General features: G+C 40.2%; 1 protein-coding gene across 1 annotated transcript in view; it reads right to left on the bottom strand.

The window, feature by feature from the left end:
- The window catches only part of SPON1 (spondin 1), a 311,628-nt gene that overhangs the window by 178,829 nt on the left and 114,495 nt on the right, over nt 1–18,304 (bottom strand). The window contains exons 4-5 of the mRNA XM_003919854.4: nt 11,100–11,173; nt 5,426–5,548 (exon numbers count right to left, since the gene is read on the bottom strand). Of these exons, the coding sequence (XP_003919903.2) occupies nt 5,426–5,548; nt 11,100–11,173 (197 nt within the window). The remainder of the gene's footprint in view (nt 1–5,425; nt 5,549–11,099; nt 11,174–18,304) is intronic.

Below are 18,304 nucleotides of genomic sequence, written 5' to 3'. Positions count from 1 at the left end.
GGAACCAAAAAAGACCCGATATAGCCAAGATAATCCTAAGCAAAAAGAACAAAGCTGGAGGCATCACACTACCCGACTTCAAACTATACCAGAAGGCTACAGTAATGAAAACAGCACAGTACTGGTACCAAAGCAGATATGCAGACCAACAGAATAGAACAGAGGCCTCAGAAATAACACCACACATCTACAACCACCTTATCTTTGACAAATCTGACAAAAACAGGAAATGGGGAAAGGATTCCCTATTTAATAAATAGTGCTGGGAAAACTGGCTAGCCATATGCAGAAAACAGAAACTGAAACCCTTCCTTACACCTTATACAAATAATAACTCAAGGTGGATTAAAGACTTAAATGTAAAACCTAATACCATGAAAACCCATAAGACGACCTAGGCAATACCATTCAGGACATAGGCATGGGTAAAGACTTCATGACTAAAACACCCAAAGCAATTGCAACAAAAACCAAAATGGACAAGTGGGATCTAACTAAAACTAAAGAGCTTCAGCACAGAAAAAGAAACTACCATTAGAGTGAACAGGCAACCTACAGAAGGGGAAAAATATTTTGCAATCTACCCATCTGACAGAAGTCTAATAACCAGAATCTACAAGGAACTTAAACAAATTTACAAGAAACAAATAACCCCAACAAAAAATAGGTGAAAGTATGAACAGACACTTCTCAAAAGAAGACATTTATGCAGCCAGCAAACATATGAAAAAAAGCTCATCACTGGTCATTAGAGAAATGCAAGTCAAAACCACAATCAGATACCATCTTAAGCCAGTTAGAATAGCAATCATTAAAAAGTCAGGAAACTACAGATGCTGGAGAGGATGTGGAAAAATAGGAACGCTTTTACACTGTTGGTGGGAGAGTAAATTAGTTCAGCCATTGTGGAAGACAGTGTGGCAATCCTCAAGGATCTAGAACCAGAAATACCTTTTGACCCAGCAATCCCATTACCGGGTATATACCCAAAGGATTAGAAATTATTCTGCTATAAAGACAGATGCACATGTATGTTTATTACAGCACTACTTAAAATAGCAAAGACTTGGAACGAACCCAAATGCCCATCAATGATAGACTGGATAAAGAAAATGTGGCACATATACACCATGGAATACTACACAGCCATAAAAAAGAATGCATTGATTTCCTTTGCAGGGATGTGGATGAAGTTGTAAACCATCATTCTTAGCAAACTAACACAGGAACAGAAAACCAAACACTGCATGTTCTCACTCATAAGTGGGAGCTGAATAATGAGAACACATGGGCACGAGGAGGGGAACATCACACACGGGAGCCTGTTGAAGGGTGGGGGTGGGGGCAAGGGAAGGGACAGCATTAGGACAAATACCTAGATGATGGGTTGATAGTGCAGCAAACCACCATGGCACATGTATACGTATGTAACAAACCCGCACATTCTGCACATGTATCCCAGAACTTAAAGTAAAAAAAAAAAAAAAGAATGTCCTTGAAAAAAAAAACAATAAAAATGATTAATTTCATTAGATCTCTGCCTTTGAGTAACATCTTTTTATTTTTCCGTGTGACTAATTGGGAACTATGCAGAAGCACTTCTGCTACATACTGAAGTACTGTGATTGTCTTGAATAAGAGCATTTATGCGACTCTTTGAGGTACAAACTGGACTAGCCACTTTTTATGTTCATAAAACATTATTTTCACTTGAAAGGACAAATGACAGACAAATTATGGTTATTCAGACATGGGAATTTGGCCTACATTTTCTCAAAAATAAAGTGAGCCTGTCACTTCAAGGAAAACAACTGACAGTATTTGTTGCCAAGGATAAAATTTGAGCTTTCAAGCAAAACCCAAAATTTTAGAAAACTTGCATTCATTACTATGAACTTGATAGCTTTCCAGTCTTAAATACTTTTCTGATGAGCTTCACAGTGATATTAATGGATATGGCTTTTCATATTGTTTAATGAACTGTCCCAACTCTTGGATAATCTGCATAACTCAGTAAACCAGTATTTTCCAAATCAGGCGTCCCCAAACTACGGCCTGCGGGCCGCATGCGGCCCCCTGAGGCCATTTATCCGGCCCCACGCCGCACTTCAGGAAGGGGCACCTCTTTCATTGGTGGTCAGTGAGAGGAGCACAGTATGTGGCGGCCCTCCAATGGTCTGAGGGACAGTGAACTGGCGTCCTGTGTAAAAAGTTTGGGGATGCCTGTTCCAAATGATCAACATAAGATATTATAAAATCATGCATTTGTAAAACATCTATTCAAAGTAGAAGGTAAAGCATTGACTTTTAATGTAAGAATATAAGTTCATTAATATAGTTTCATATTCCACATTGTAATTAACCTTAAAAAAACAACAACCATTTGTAGAGTTCTGGTGTAGGATCAAAGATTATCTATAATTATTGGAAAAGGTTATTAAAATATTCTTCCCTTTTCCAATTACATATCCATAGAAGACAATTTTCTTTGCATACTTCAACCAAAAAAATAGACCACAAGTTGAATGCAGAAACAAAGGCAAATGGGAATCCAGGTGTCTTCTATTAAGCCAGACAGCAAAGACAGTTGCAAAAATGTAAAACATTGATCTTTTTTTCACCACACTTATTTTTTGAACAATATAGATATTTTCAGAAAATATGTTCTTTATGTTAACCTGTCATGAGTTTATTATTTTTAATTTAAAGGTTTATTTTTAAAATAATATTTTTAAATTTCTCAGTATTAATTTTTGATATAGTGAACATTGATGGCTATGACCCATATAAATCACTTATGTTGGGATCCTCAAAGATTTTTTAAGCATGTAAAAGGGGTCCTGAGATTTAAAAGCTTGAGACCACTGTCGTAAGATCACTGCAGAGAAAGCAGTGTTTTGGATAACTACTTAATAAAGGACAGGGGGTTTGGCATTTGTCAGTTTGCACTGTTGTGGGGAAGCTTCTCTGGGCATGATGACAGAGACTGGTTTTCAAGACAGGATCACCTCTGCACTGGCAAAAGGAAATTCATCTGTTATCTAAGATTGATAGAAATAACTTCTGAGAACATTAAATTTTCAAGGTCCTAATTAGTTTCTCCCTGTGCCCTTTTAAATGGCTCCAGTCTCCCTGAGTGTTCACTCCTTTTTCTCCGTGGAAGGTTTGGCCCACACTCTCCTCAGTACTGGCCATCATGACTAGGTGAAGGCTAGACATCTGCTTCCCAGGTCATAATGAATGCCATTCCTAGTTCAACAATCAGTACATAGTGCTTGGGAAGGCACCAGGCACTAAGAATCAAAGATAAGCATGTCATCACTTTTGTCCTGGTGGACTTCTCAGTCTGGTAAGAAAGACAGACTTTAAAAGAAATAATTGCAGTATGATATGTTAGTGCCATTCAGTCAGTACACAGTGACCATGATTTTTCTAAGAAAAAATTAGGATACAATCTAACAGACAATGTCTATCAGACGTAATGTCTGACAATGGAACAATCCTGGAAGATCTGGAACACACATCTGCCATATTTATTAAGAAACTCTGAACACCACCACAGAAATTCTGTATAGATTTGTACTTGATTTGGCCAAAAGATCCAAAAACAATGTTTTTTTTTTCCCATCTCCTCCCTAAATTCTGGGAAATGACAGTGGCAGAATAGAAAAGGTCAAGAAGCTTCTTAGGATCACAAAAGATGAGTAATGGGCCCATAACATTTTATTTCCTCTGGTTAGGGGATAGGAGAGGCTGGAGGAAATTTTTTCCATCATGTTTGTTCCAAGTGTTTTCTTTCCCCCCAGGCAGAGAGTCCAAGTTTGTTTGCACAGGTCTCCCACACAGCTGATGCAGATCAGGCTGAATCCCAGAGTCAGAAGCATGAACTAGAAAGAGGTTTCTAAGATCCCAAGCCTTGACTGCATGTGGTAACATTAAACAATGAGCTCTTGATTTGCCAACTAATGTCAGAGTCCCCTCTGGGTGGGCTGCGTGGGGATCATGGAGGTTCTGGTCTGGTCTGAGTCTTCTTAAGTCCCAATCATGTGCCCTTTTCTCCCCCTTGCTTTTGGGACCTGAGCCAAATCCCTCTTTTTAATCTTTCTCTCCCATTACTACTGTTCTTTCTGAAGTGTGGTAACTCCAAAGTAAAATGCACAAGAATAAAACAGACAATGAACAGAAAAAACAGGCTCAGTGCCACACATGGACATCCTGCCACCCACAGAGAGAATGGGCAACATGCAACCCAAACAAAAGGCAGGCCTAGGAGCCTGACAAACCCCTTTGGATCTTGGATCTGTTACTTACCTCTGACTGTAGGCAAATCATGAAATCTCTCTGATCCCCAGTAAACATATCCACAAAAACATATTATTATAACATATGTAAAAATGCTTGGTTCACACTAAGTCCACTTTTCTTACAGTCTTCACATTTTTCTGTTCGACTATTTGGTTAGTGTCTGTGTCTCGTTGAGTGGCTCAAGAATATGGTCACTATCACAACTCTAGAGCTGAGTACAGTGCCTGACACGTTAGGCATTTGTTGAGACAATTACATGACAAAGGGGAATTAGTACGATCTACTTAAAAATGGTAAGTTTGGGGTCTCCTGACAACTCTCAGGCTTTGATCGGCCATCTTGATAACAGTGTTAGAAAAGAATTTGTTGTTGTTGTTATTGTTGTTGTTGTTTTGAGTCAGAATCTCACTCTGTTGCCCAGGCTGCAGTGCAGTGGTATGATCATGACTCACTGCAGCCTTAAGCTCCTGGGCTTAAGAGCCTCCTGCCTAAGCCTCCTGAGTAGCTAGGACTGACTATAGACATGCACCACCATGCCTAGCTAATTTTAAAATTTTGCTATGTTGCCTTGGCTGGTCTCTAACTCCTGGCCTCAAATGATCCTTCCACATCAGCCTCCCAAAGCACTGGGAGTACAGGCCTGAGCGACTGTGGCTTGCCCCTCATGAAGGGATTTCAAGGTGACATCTGAAGTCAGTAAAAAAAGGGCATACTGACTAATTACCAACACCTAGATAGTAATTTGTTCACATTGACCTGTAGAATCAAGAGCAGGTCCGTTTTGTCAGCTATTTCTAGCAAGTCGGTCATGCAATTCATGGACAGGGTCATTCCATGGGGATTGAGGTTACCAAACACCTGACCTGAAGATAAGCAGCATAACTTCAAGAATATTTAAAAAAATCACAAATAAGAAAGCACAATACTATGCAAAGAAGCTGAAAGCATACCCGTATAATGTCTGCCTGTCTTGAAGAATATACATACTGGGAATGTGCATTTCATGAACCAGCTGATGCTAAGGAGCAGATCTGACATGCTGCAGCTAGTGTGCCCCACAACCAGGCAGAACTTTGATAATGTGCTTTTCCCCAAACCACAGAGTAGCCACTCTACTCACGAGGGTAATCCTTTGGGTGTGTCTTCTCGGACCAATTCCCATAAAATGTGAGTCTGTACTTGGCAGTCCCACAGGCACAGCAGTCTAAGATGGGTTTGTCAGTCACCCCATCAAATGTGGAATCTGAAACAGTCAGAAAAGTCGCCATGTTAGAAAGTAAATGTGGGCTGTGTGTAAGGTGGTGCTATCACCGTCTCATCTTATCCTTAGCTCTTAGGAAAAGAAGACGCAGTTTTCATTAGTTAAAAAGACTTAGAGGCCGGGCGCGGTGGCTCAAGCCTGTAATCCCAGCACTTTGGGAGGCCGAGGTGGTTGGATCACGAGGTCAAGAGATCGAGACCATCCTGGTCAACATGGTGAAACCCGTCTCTACTAAAAATACTAAAAATTAGCTGGGCATGGTGGCGTGTGCCTGTAATCCCAGCTACTCAGGAGGCTGAGGTAGGAGAATTGCCTGAACCCAGGAGGCGGAGGTTGCGGTGAGCCGAGATCGCACCATTGCACTCCAGCCTGGGTAACAAGAGCGAAACTCTGTCTCAAAAAAAAAAAAAAAAAAAAAAAAGACTTAGAGCCAGATCAGTACTTGGGCAATAAAGGATTTTGTATGCCTCTAAGTACAGTAATCTTTCGAAAAAAAAAAATTCAGAGCTTTTCCTCTAATAACTTGGAAAGATCTGTGGGAACAACAACCAATAGGTTATTTGAGAATATTTAAGACGGGGGCTCTGTTGAAAAATCAGGGGTAAAAATTACTCAATCATCCTTTCTGGATCCTGGTCTCCTTTCCCCTCCCACCCACGACAGGATTTCTCTAACAAATTTTAAGAGGAATAAATATGTGTGCTTTCTCTAGGAAATATTCTCTGGGACCAAAATGATAGGACCAGAAGGAATGACTTTGAAGTAGAACAGTGAAAATAAATGGAGAGACATAAAGAACTACTGAAATGAAGAAAAAAAAAAAAAAGGCATGCATATATAATCATGTCACTTCTTATCACGCTTTCAGAGACTTCACTGGAAGGGATGGGGGACAGAAATGTGTTCATAAGCTCAGGTTTACTGTACTTCTGGGTATAGAGGCAGCCAGGAAAAACTTAAGATTCCCTCTTGGCCCTCATTTTTAGCTGCGAATAGCTGATAAGTGGGGAAAGAGAGATTACATGAATAAATTCAGTATTTCCGATTGTCAAACCCACATCTCTAGCTGCACATTGTTGCTTTTAGAACATTCTGCTTCCTGTAAGATGAAAACAATGACTACGGATGCAACTTGCTTCAATTGCTTTTTTTTTTTAGTTCTTCTAGTAGTATTAACATAAATGGTTTTTTCTTTGCAGTTGGACATTTATTCTTAAATATTATACAAAGAGCAGTGACAGAGAATATTAAAATCATTAAAAGTGTTAGGAAGAGCATTTTATAAGACTTCCTTTTGGAATTTACTGGGTTGATTTGGTTTAAATATATAAAATCTGTGATGGATAAAAGTGAATTCTAGGTTGTAGGGTATAGACAAAAGGATGAGACATCATAATAATAAATACAAAATACTGAGTCCTTTTGTGTGTTGATTTCTTTCCATATATTGTCTCATTTGATCCTAACAATGCTAGAAGGTAAGTACTTTTGTTATCCCCACTTTACAGATCAGTAAATTGAGGCAGATTAGGTAACCGGCTCAAGGTCACAGGGTTAGTAAATAGGGCAGGCAGAACTGGAGGCCAGGTCTTTTTGGGTCCAGAGCTCACGCCCTTAATCTCTGTGCTACATTACTCCAGGAAAGACCTCCTCTGGATAGGTCTACATAGATAGCAATGAAAGAAAACATTTTTATTGTTTCTGTGTTGCTTTTTTCAAATGAAGAAAGATGCACTAAAAAAACTGGCTCCCAGGCCAGGCACGGTTGGCTCACACCTGTAGTCGCAGCACTTTGGGAGGTCGAGGTGGGCAGATCACGAGGTCAAGAGATCAAGAACATCCTGGCCAACATAGTGAAACCCCGTCTCTACTAAAATGCAAAAATTATCTGGGTGTGGTGGTATGCACCTACAGTCCCAGCTACTCAGGAGGCTGAGGCAAGAAAATTGCTTGAACCTGGGAATTGGGAAGTGGAAGTTGCAGTGAGCAGAGATTATGCCACTGCACTTCAGCCTGGTGCCTGAACGAGACAGTCTCAAAAAAAAAAAAAAAAAAAAAAAAAAGGCTTCCTACATAGTTCTAGGATTTCTAAATCAGAGATATATGCTGAGGTTTCAATTGTTAACTACTAGGGCCTATTAAATGAGGCAGCAATTGTCTCTACAAAAACCAAAAGAGGCCAACTGGTAGCTTTGTCTTATCAAAAGGACTTTCAGATAGAAGTGATGAAGATATTTCTGAGGGTTCAAAGGAGTGCATTTATAATACACCTTATTTCAAAGGAAAATAAGCTTCCACTTGAAAAATAAATTTTTAAGTTTCTATTTGAAAAATAAAATTTTAAGTTTAAAAATAAACGCAGACATACTGCTTTCCTACTGAGGAAAAGCTATTGAAAATGAATCAGGCTTTCGAAGGGCAGTGATAAGAATCTTCCACTTACTCCTAACCACAGCAGGGCCTACCAATCATGAGCAATTTCAGGCTATGGAGCATCTCCAGAGCTGCCCATTCTCCCCATTTTTACTTTAAATCCACCGGCTTCCTTTTGCAACTCTCTTTCTGTATTCTTTCTCTTGCCTTTTTCTTTTTTTTTCTCATTATTTCTTTTCTGTTGATGTTTTCCTCCTTTCCCTGTGTTTTCCTTCATTTTTTCCTTCTTTTTGTCTCTTTCCTTTGTTAGTGACATGGTATGAAAGTATGTGTATGCAGGGCTGGGCATGGTGGCTCATGCCTGTAATCCCAGCACTTTGGGAGGCAGAGGTGGGTGAATCACTTGAGATCGGGAGCTCCAGATCAGCCTGGCCAACATGGCAAATCTATTTAGTTCTTATTTGCGAGACAGAGATCTTTCCATCTTTGGTAGAGATGAAACCCCATCTCTACTAAAAATACAAAAATTAGCCAGGCATGGTGGCATGTGCCTGTAATCCCAACTACTTGGGAGACTAGGCAGGAGAATTGCTTGATCTGAGAGGTAAAGGTTGCGGTGAGCTGAGGTCATGCCACTGCACTCCAGCTGGGGTGACAGAGTAAAACTCTGTCTCAAAAAAATTAAAAAATAAAAAATAAAGTATGTGTATGCATATGTTTGTTACAGGTCACTTTTTTGAATATTTTGTTTCTCTGTTCTTAATTGGAAGTAATTTACTGTTTAACTTGCTTTTCAAAAGTATTGACTGCCTTTGCTTTTAATCTGTGCAGCTCTTAAGTTTTTCCCTATGGATTAATGACTTAAATTAGGGAAAAATAATAAATACAAGTTTTTCTCTCCCCTTCCTTGATAGATTTGATTGGACTCAACAAGGAAGCGAAGAATATTATAGAGACCTTAATGAAAGAGCTAGCAATAATTGAGCATACACATTTTAAAAAGTTCCTTTGTTCTATGTTCACGTTTTCTTAACGTGCTTCCCGATTCCCTTTGCTAACTGATGAATTTCCTCATGGGTCTGCCATTTCTGGGGAGCATCTACAAGGACACCTAATCATCCTACAGCCCAGGTCCTGCTGGGCTTTTTTTTTTTTTTTTTTGTCCATTAAGTTGCCATTGACAAGTGGTCTTTGCATACAGATGCATGATTAGTTACTTTGATAGGCTCTCTGTCTCACAAGTGAGAACTAAAGAGAGATTTGCCATGCCACTTTATTGACACTGTATCTAGATTATTTTAGCATATTCACAGCTGAGACAAGGCTTCATACAAGAATTGCGACTTTGGGAAGTGCACATTAGTTAATGATTGCTGTCAGAACATGGGGGTGTCAGGGAAGTATCTCCTAAGAACCCTCAGCTCCTGAAAATAAGGCTGTGCCCTGACAGTCAAACTAACAAAACCAAACCACAGTGCCTGTGAGAGAAGACCTAGAGGTGTCTTCTAAATATGTGATCCAAAACACCTACAACTCCACGACAGCACCTGGGTCTCATCACATGGAACTATAGCAGAGATGGGACTGTCATTGAGGAACCAAGAGCTTAGTAAGTGGAGATGCGCCATTTAGAGAAAGGTTGAGTGAACTTGCAGGCAGCTGAACACAAAAAAGAAAAGCCTCAGAAGCCACATGTGGTGGTGCCCTTCTGGAAGCTAATGGTGGGCTCTCTGAACTGCAAATTCCAGCTCTCCAGCCCCTCTGGGAGGTATGACCCTAATGCAAGGCATCCGACTCTCTCTTCTTTGCTATTGCCATGTTCTCCAGGCAATCCCAGACAGCAGACCTAGTTTCTGCTCGGCTCATCTACAGGGGGACAATGCATTGATCTGTGAAAGGCAATGATAAGAACTATTGAACTGAAGTTGTTTTGATAGAAAGCAATGGTTAAGGGCACTGGTTCCTAACTTCAAACCCTGCCTTCCACCACTAGCTCTACGATGCTGAGAAAGCTACTTAAACTTTTTGTGTCAGGCTCCTCATCTATAAAAAAAATTAATAATCTTTACCATATAGGGCTGTTGTGCAGATTACAAAATTAATCTATATAAAGTGCTTTGAATAGTTCTTGCCATGTAGCAAAGCACTAAAAATTATTAGCTATTATAATTGTTTTCCCAGAAGACCTTTATCAACCTTTCTTTTTCTTAATAGCTTATAATTTGCTGTAGTTGGAGAGGATTATTTCTTCTCAAAAGACTAATTGCTCTAAATGCAAATAAAAATTCTGCAAAAATAAATAGAAATGAGATAGTTATGCTGCATAAATATAGAATATTTTTATTTTTATTTAGTTATCTAGTAACTTCTAAAAACATTCAGATGTTTAAGGTCTGAATTCTTTTTTTACAGATTAATGAATAAGCTTTCTGATATAGATAACAAGAGCTATCTATTCTATAGATAACATTTACTATGTGTCAATGAGGTACTGTACTATTTTATCTGTTTAAGTCACATGGCTAGAAAGGGCAGAGGCAGATTCAAACCTGGGTGGGCCTGGTTTAAACTCAGGCCTCTGCTTTATCCTCCCCAGCCTAGTTAGTCTCTATGTGCTTTGTTAGAAAACCTTCAGCCTAAGGCGAGGGGCTGATGAACCTGCAAATGTAAGGACTAGATCCTTGAATGTGGTGATCACAAGGTCAATGCCCCCTTGGCATCCCCATCCCCTGCTGGTCTTCTCTGGAGAAAATCCCCCCATATTGTCTGGGTGCCACACAAGATCCTGTTGGGGACTTTTTCCAAAGAATGATTATAGACTTTTTAAAGGTACACAATTGTACATTCCTTAATTAAGTCCTGTGAATTATTCCAAGGAACCTCTTCAGAATAATCACTGTTTTACAAAAATAAGAAGACGACACCAATATAAGGTACATTATCTCCTACCCAGGGAATCAAGCTGAGTAATTAGAGCTTAAGGCAGATCCAATTATCCACAGCACACAGCAAGATTAAAAATCAGTGCTACGTGAGACAGCAAGAACCCAGAGGAACTCACGAAGCCCAGCGGCCATCGGCAGCAGGAGGCTTGTGCAGGAGGAGCTGCCTTCCACGTATCTGCCCCTCCCCCTCCACTACCCGCCCACCAGCATCTTACCTTGTTCACAAAGTTTCTTGGTCAAAGAGCCCTCATCTTGAAAGTAAATAATGCGTTTTTGTACGATGCTGGCCCTGTGGAGAAAGAAGACCCAGGCACAGTGGTGAGGAGGACAGGAAGGCAGGTTTGGGGGATCAGTCAGACCTGGTCTCTGCTTGGCTTTATGGGTTTGAGTGAATCATCCCAACTCCATGTCTCAGTTTATTTGTAAGAAAATTAACATAACAGCAATACCTGCTTTATGGATTGTGGTGAGAACTAAGTTGGAAAATGTATGTCAAGAGATTAACGCCTATCTAGAAACCACTCCATTTAATGTTAGTTACTAAATTGTTTTTGGTGGTAAGGTTATTGTGAAGGTAAGAAAGTGAACTAACAGTATTTTAATAACTTTTCTCAATGGTTCATTTTACTCTGCTTTTCATGTTAAATTATTGAGGCCATTTATAGATCAACCAAATTGAAATCACAGAAGCATGTCAAATCCTCTTTGTGAAGGGGGAAAAGGAATTTAAAAATACGTTTTGATTTGTTCTGAAAATGTCATTCTATATCTTTCTTGAAAGTCTAGACAAAACTGTCTCCTACATTCTGAACAAAGACAACTTCAGCTGTTATATCTCCCTCTTAAACATGTCAAATGCAGGATCTTAGAATTTGGAAAAAATATTTTGAGGTTGAAAAATGACTTACTTTTGGCCAGCACATATTTTTGCTTTAATCTGGGATTGCACAGATATGCTTCTTTTATTTTGACCCACTCTGTTATTTATTTTCAGCTGTCCTTGAAGAGATTGAATCCTGAAACCCAGAGTTCCAGTAACTCTGGAAATGTTGAAGTTTTCAACATTTAAAACTGAGAAAATGCGAAAGCATCTTGGGCCACTTCTATTGATATTCTTCAGCAATGCTAGTCAGTCAAAACGTAATTTTCACTTTCATTCACCCTATGTAACAGATACAGGGATCCCTTGACTTTATTATAGCTGATAACACTGAAGGAGTGTTAGTCACATGACCTGCACTGTGACTCACATGATCCCAGACCCAGGAATGGGGCCATGTGTGCATGGATCCACAGAGATGGAGGCAATCTTCCTGATGGTCTGGACCTAGGCCAGGATGACTTTCCAAAGAAACATCTACTCTGTATCCAGTCTTGCACAAAAGAATACAATTCTGACTAGCTTACAATGTCTTTTACAGTCATTCCTTAACCAAGAGAGACAAGATGTTGAAATAAATGAATGAAATATGCTTCCTGTATACACAAAGCTACTTTGATCATTCTTTTGACCACGATGCAAAAGAAAGTTTCCTCAGGCCAAGAGAAAAACAGTTTTCCCCACCCCAAAGCCAAATAACGAAGCCTTTCGTTAGTCAGGGCATCCCATCATCTCCAACAGTGCTTTTCAGTGTTTTCTACTCTGTTTCTCCAGGACCCCTGTGGAGGGGAAGGGGCCGGCTGGTGGGAAGTACCCCAGGCACCACATTCCTGCTTCAACCAAAGGCTCCATCCTAATTTCAACCACAACAGCCTCCTTCCCAATTTGTCTTCCTGTTATATTTACTGGTGTATTTTCAACAAATGGTGGTCTGCTTAGGGGCCTGACGGAGGTGCCAGGACGCTGTCATAAACAAGCCAGATGGGCCCATACTTCCCATTCTCAAAGTTTACAGCATAGAAGGGGAAAGTATCAAACAACCAAACCTGCAGCTGATCATTTAACACAACCTTGATTAAAGGCTGCAAGGAAGTCCACAGAGTGCAGGAGAGCATAGAATAGAGTGTCCTGACCATGCTGGGAACCCTCCCCCGAAAAAGGGTGGCAGAGCTGTGGTTTGAAAGAGCAAACTAAGAGCTAACTAGGCAAGTGGAAGGGAGGAATCAGAGACAGGGCATCCCTTATAAAGTTCTTCAGGAGGGGAGGGACATGGACTTGTGAGAGGACCTATGAGTGGTAAGTCAGGGAGGTAGTACAGGTTATACATGCCTAATCTGAAATGCTCCAAAATCCAAAACTTTTCAGATGCTAGCATGACACTACAGTGGAAGATTCCACGCCTGACCTCACGTATCAGGTCACATTAAAACATGGATTGATAGCACATAAATTTAGGCTTAGGAACGATGGTGATGCCAAACAACCGCAAACTGTCCGCATGGCAGGCTGCAGCGGTGACACCTTTGCTTTCTGATGGCTTAATGTTTGTGTAAAACACAAACTTGTTTTATGCACAAAATTATTAAGAAGAATGTATAACATCACCTTCAGGCAATACACACACACACACACACACACACACACACACACACACACACGCCTATTCATGTATGTGTTTGAAACGTACATGAATTTTGTGTTTAGACTTGGGTCCTATCCCAAGGTATCTCATTGTGTATATGCGAATATTACAAAAACTGAAAAAAAAATCACAAATCCAAAACATTTCTGGTCTCAAGCACTTCGGATAAGGAATACTCAACCTGTATGAGATGAGCTGGAAAGGTGAGTAGGGCCACATTACCCAGAGCCTGCAAGGAGATGGCATTTCACTCCAACTTTAATGAGATAATCTTTGAAGAGTGCGCCTGTAGGACTGAGATGATAAGATCTGCTCTTTTAAAGGAGCACTTGGGACGCAGTAGAAACCAGTTGGTGTGTGGCTGCAGTGGACGGAGCTCCCATCAAAATCAAGTTTTGATTCCATAAAGCTCTCTTGCTAAAAACATCTGAAAAATCAGTCATCTACAGGATAAAATACAAACTTATCACATTCAAGGCTCTTTATAATTTTCCCCAAAGATGTCCCGCCTTCAGCTGTCATCACTTTGTGCCAAGCTTCCTGGCTTGCAGACTTTGGATGTTTATTCTCTTTGTGTGAACACCTCTTCCATTCGACCAGGCCTTTGCTTCTGCTGCTTCCTCTCCCAGAATCACCCATGCCGGCCTTTGCTTGCCTCTGTAATAAATACTCTGAATCTTCTTCCTCCTACTGTAAAAGGAGGGTAATGGCAAAGCCTATACTTTAAAAGCATGATCATGCATAGAAAAGTAATTGCCCTCTAATTTTTGAAATATATGTTTATAAAAATTTGGGGGGACTAGAGATGGAAAACATGTATTTCCTATAAGATGTTTCAGCTTCCTCAATGTTCTATAAAGTCTAAGGCAGCCCATTTCCTCTTTTTAATAATTGTTGTCATTTCTGAGTCCTTACTATATGCTAGTCTGCACTAAGGAGGCATTTTATGTATATTATTACCTTACATAACTTATGCTTTATACATGGCAGGTCCTCAAATTTTTCATCCAATACCCTTGGTCTGGATGTGTTTTTGAATTCAGAAATTTTTAGATATTGGAAAGAATATACATATACCATTAATACCCCTATAATCAAACACATCAATATTCTGCAGCAAAATGTTAGATTATGGGGCCAGGTGCTGTGGCTCAAACTGGTAATCCCAGCACTTTGGGAGGCCAAAATAGGTGGATCACTTGAGGTCAGGAGTTCGAGATCAGTCTGGCCAAGATGGTGAAACACCATCACTACTAAAAACAGAAAAATTAGCAGAGTGAGGTGGCCCATGCCTGTAATCCCAGCTACTTGAGAGTCTGAGGCAGGAGAATCACTTGAACTCAGGAGGAGGAGGTTGCAGTAAGCCAAGATCATGCCACTGTACTCCAGCTTGGATGACAGAGGGAGACTCTGTCTCAAAAAAAAAAAAAAAAAAAAAGTTAGATTATGTTTGAATTTCATTTATCCTCCCTAAGAATACTGTTACCGCCTATTGACTTTACTGCCTACTCACTTTTCTGTGTCCTGTGCTAGATTCCGAGATTTGTACCTTACTTATTTCTCTAAATGTTAGTATCATTCTCCTACTAATGTTCTAGGAGAAGAAGCAGGGTTTGGGGACAGGAGAGAATCTGAGGTTAATGTGGCTTAGGATGTGACGGTGGTCAGTCTAGTGGGTAGTTAAGACATAGGGCATTGTAACTCTGCAGAGCTGTGAGGGAATGGGAGTGTGGATGTGGGAGTTGCTGGCCTGGGTAAGAGTCGAAGCACTTGGAGTGGCTGATGTCACCCAGCGAAAGTGTGCAGAGTGAGAATGAGAGTCTAACCCAGCCCAGAACTCCAAGGGAGACCAGCATTCACCTACAGAGATGCTAGCAGAGACCAAGACTTCGGTACACTTGGTTGCAGAAGTTTCTTTTTATTCCTCATTTGGTCAACTCCTGAGAGAATTTTATATTCTGAGAAAATGCATTTTACTTTGAGTCTGTTCCCATCAAAACTATAAAACTCAGCTGAGGTTTATAAATCATATTATCGTTCAGAAAAATAATAGCTTTACAAGATGAGAAAGCTGTTAGTAAGAACTCCCTTAGCATTTCAAAATGACAAATTTCTCCCATTCTGTGTTGCAATTTGGCAGTACTGTTGCATAGCATTTATATACTGAATGCTCTCTTATCATGAGAGAGCACGTTAAGGAAATCTAAATTAAATTTCTCAGTATGTTAGCTTCTCAAACTTTAGAATATTGAGGTTCTAAATAACTCACTAATCATTTCAAAAGTTTTCTTTTCAACCTGAAGTGAACATTTCCAAAAATGCCATCCTGACTCTCTTAGGGACTCAGTCCTCTTCTGTCTGGAGGGTTTATTCATTTACTGTTCATTTTCCTGGGGAATTTGCCTGTTGGGGTGAAGTTAGAGGTTGGTAAGTTGTGGGTTTGCTGTCTAGTGCTAAAAGGGGCTGGGATCCCTATTCCCAGGGAGAGAGAGAGCTTAGAAACTGAAGTACTTGGGAGAGATCAAGTCATGAAATGATTTTAAAAAATATACCTGGATCCTCAGGGAATGAGTCACTGCCATGTAGAGACAACTCATGTAAGTTCCTACTGCACTGTGTTGCACACAGTAAATATCCAGTATGTGGTGGTCATTATTACTGCTGCCTTAGTTAAGTCACCAACCCCTAACAAAGTACCTGGCACATAATAAGTACTTAATAAACAGTGGCTATTATTATGATTGATGTCAGCTCTGTTTCTTTGCTTGTGGAAGGAGGAGTAAGGGTATTACCTTGGTCAGCTGCTTCAGACAGAGACAATAAATTGCCAAAATGAAGGTTGGGTTTGTGGTCTCCAGACTATTTTTGCTAGCCTTCTTCCCAATTCCAGTAAAATCTTTATTACTGAACATTTCTTGAAATACTTCATAAAATTTCTCTGTGATCTCAGTAACGTTTTCCATGGAGTTGGTCCAGTTTATAACCAGTAACATTTATTCTCATCCACCGAGGAAAAACTTAACTGTGGGATGACCCAGGAATCAAATATTGAAGTCACTGCAATGATAATATCATATGCTGAGGCTGTCTCTTTTATTTTACTTCACAAGGATGCCAGGGGCTAACTGAACCATGGCCGCACATTTATCCAAAGGCTGTGTGCATGCCAGGATGCATGCTCACCAATCTTGTATATGGCTTTAGATGGGTCTCAAGAAATGGAGATCAGTCCAAGAGTTAACAAGTATCCTGGAAGCCCATGACAGTGTGCCCATGGAAGAAGAAAAGTGAACACTTATCTGCAGGACTCTATCTACAAGACTCTTAAGAACCCCATGACTATTCAAGGGTAAGGCTACAATCTTTGCTTGAAGTCACAAAGCTATAGATTCAGGCCTCATCTACTATGACGGCAAAAAAGCAATTCCAGTAGCTACCATGAGATTATTCCTGATTAATTATCATTCACTCATAAAACATATCCCGAGCACTCATTTTGTGCCAGGCACTATGTTATTAGGAGCTGAAACTTCAAAGAGGAATAAGAAATGATGCCTTCCAGTAGGGAACTCCTATTCTAGTGGGTGAAAAGAGAGAAACAGAAAAAGGAAATTGGAACTCAATGTGGAGCATGATAATGGAGGAACCATGGGAGGCAGAGGTGAAGTGACTAACTTCACAGTGGCAAAGCTTCAGAGGGGGAGGTGACGGCAGCTCTGAAGGTCTGAATTGAGGAGGGGCACGGAAAATAGAAACTCTATGAGATACGTGGTAGGAAAATTCATCAGGACTTAGTAACTTGTTGGATACAGGGCAGAAAGAGAAAGTTGAATATAAGATATTTATTTATTGTTTATTTAACAGTGTCTAACAAGACACTTTCCTATCTGCTTCACAAATATTAACACATTTAATCCCCCCAACAACTCTAAGAGGAAGGCACTACTATTATCTCTGTTTTACAGGTGAGAAAACTGAGATACAGGGAGGTAAGTGAACTGACTCCCTAGGTACGAACCCCAATGACTAAAGGGAGAAATAGCAATGCTAGGATTGATGCAAAAGATGGGGATAAGAAAGATTTTTTTTTATTTTTTAAATTTTTATTGAGATATTGTAGATTCATATATAGTTGTACAAAATACAAAGAGATTGTACTCTGCTTGGTTTCTTCCAATGGTGACACTCTGCAAAACTTAGGATAATTATACGACCATGATACTGACATTGATATAATTCACTGGGCTTGAGTCTGGGTACAAAATGGTGCAATGAGGTTAATGAAAGCCAGATTATGCCGTTTGAAAGAAACTCCGACACTTTCTGTGACAGAGCATACCCCAGTGACTCTCAGAACACAAATCTGTTAAAATCCCAATCAAAGAATCATCTACAAGTGCTATGGTAACTCAAAGGAGGCTGGCCACTTCTGGCTGGGATGATGTGGAGATTGAGGTGGAGTTGGGGGAAGTGTTGGTAGAAATGAGGTTGATCAGGTGTAACTTCTTGGAAAAATGGCACAAGAGTCCAACTTGGAGTCCTACAGAGTAAATCTGTAAAACCAGGGACAGGAACTTCGCAGTAAAGCTGCACATCAAAAAGAGACCCTTGGCAGGCCCATCGTCTATGTCCCTTAGAAACAACATTCTCTGCTCTGAGCAGACATCTCGACCTGAATCAGGGGTATCAGCTCCACACAGTATTGCACACCCACGTGCAGCTTAGGTTATTACCAGAATCTGGCTAAGAGGTTGGTTAGGTTCTTAATAGCACTACAATCCATTCCCAACCTTGTATGGTCACTGGATTTTCAAGCTCTTGATTCACAATGAACAAAGTTACACCTACAAAGCCCTGGTTCTGATTTTAATAAAAACTAAAGGAAAGCTGGTTTTAAT

The sequence above is a fragment of the Saimiri boliviensis genome, chromosome 6, assembly GCF_048565385.1.
Source record: "Saimiri boliviensis isolate mSaiBol1 chromosome 6, mSaiBol1.pri, whole genome shotgun sequence".
NCBI classification, from domain to species: Eukaryota; Metazoa; Chordata; class Mammalia; order Primates; family Cebidae; genus Saimiri; species Saimiri boliviensis.
The sequence above is the reverse complement of the archived record's forward strand: the minus strand, read 5'-3'. Positions and strand labels throughout refer to the sequence as shown.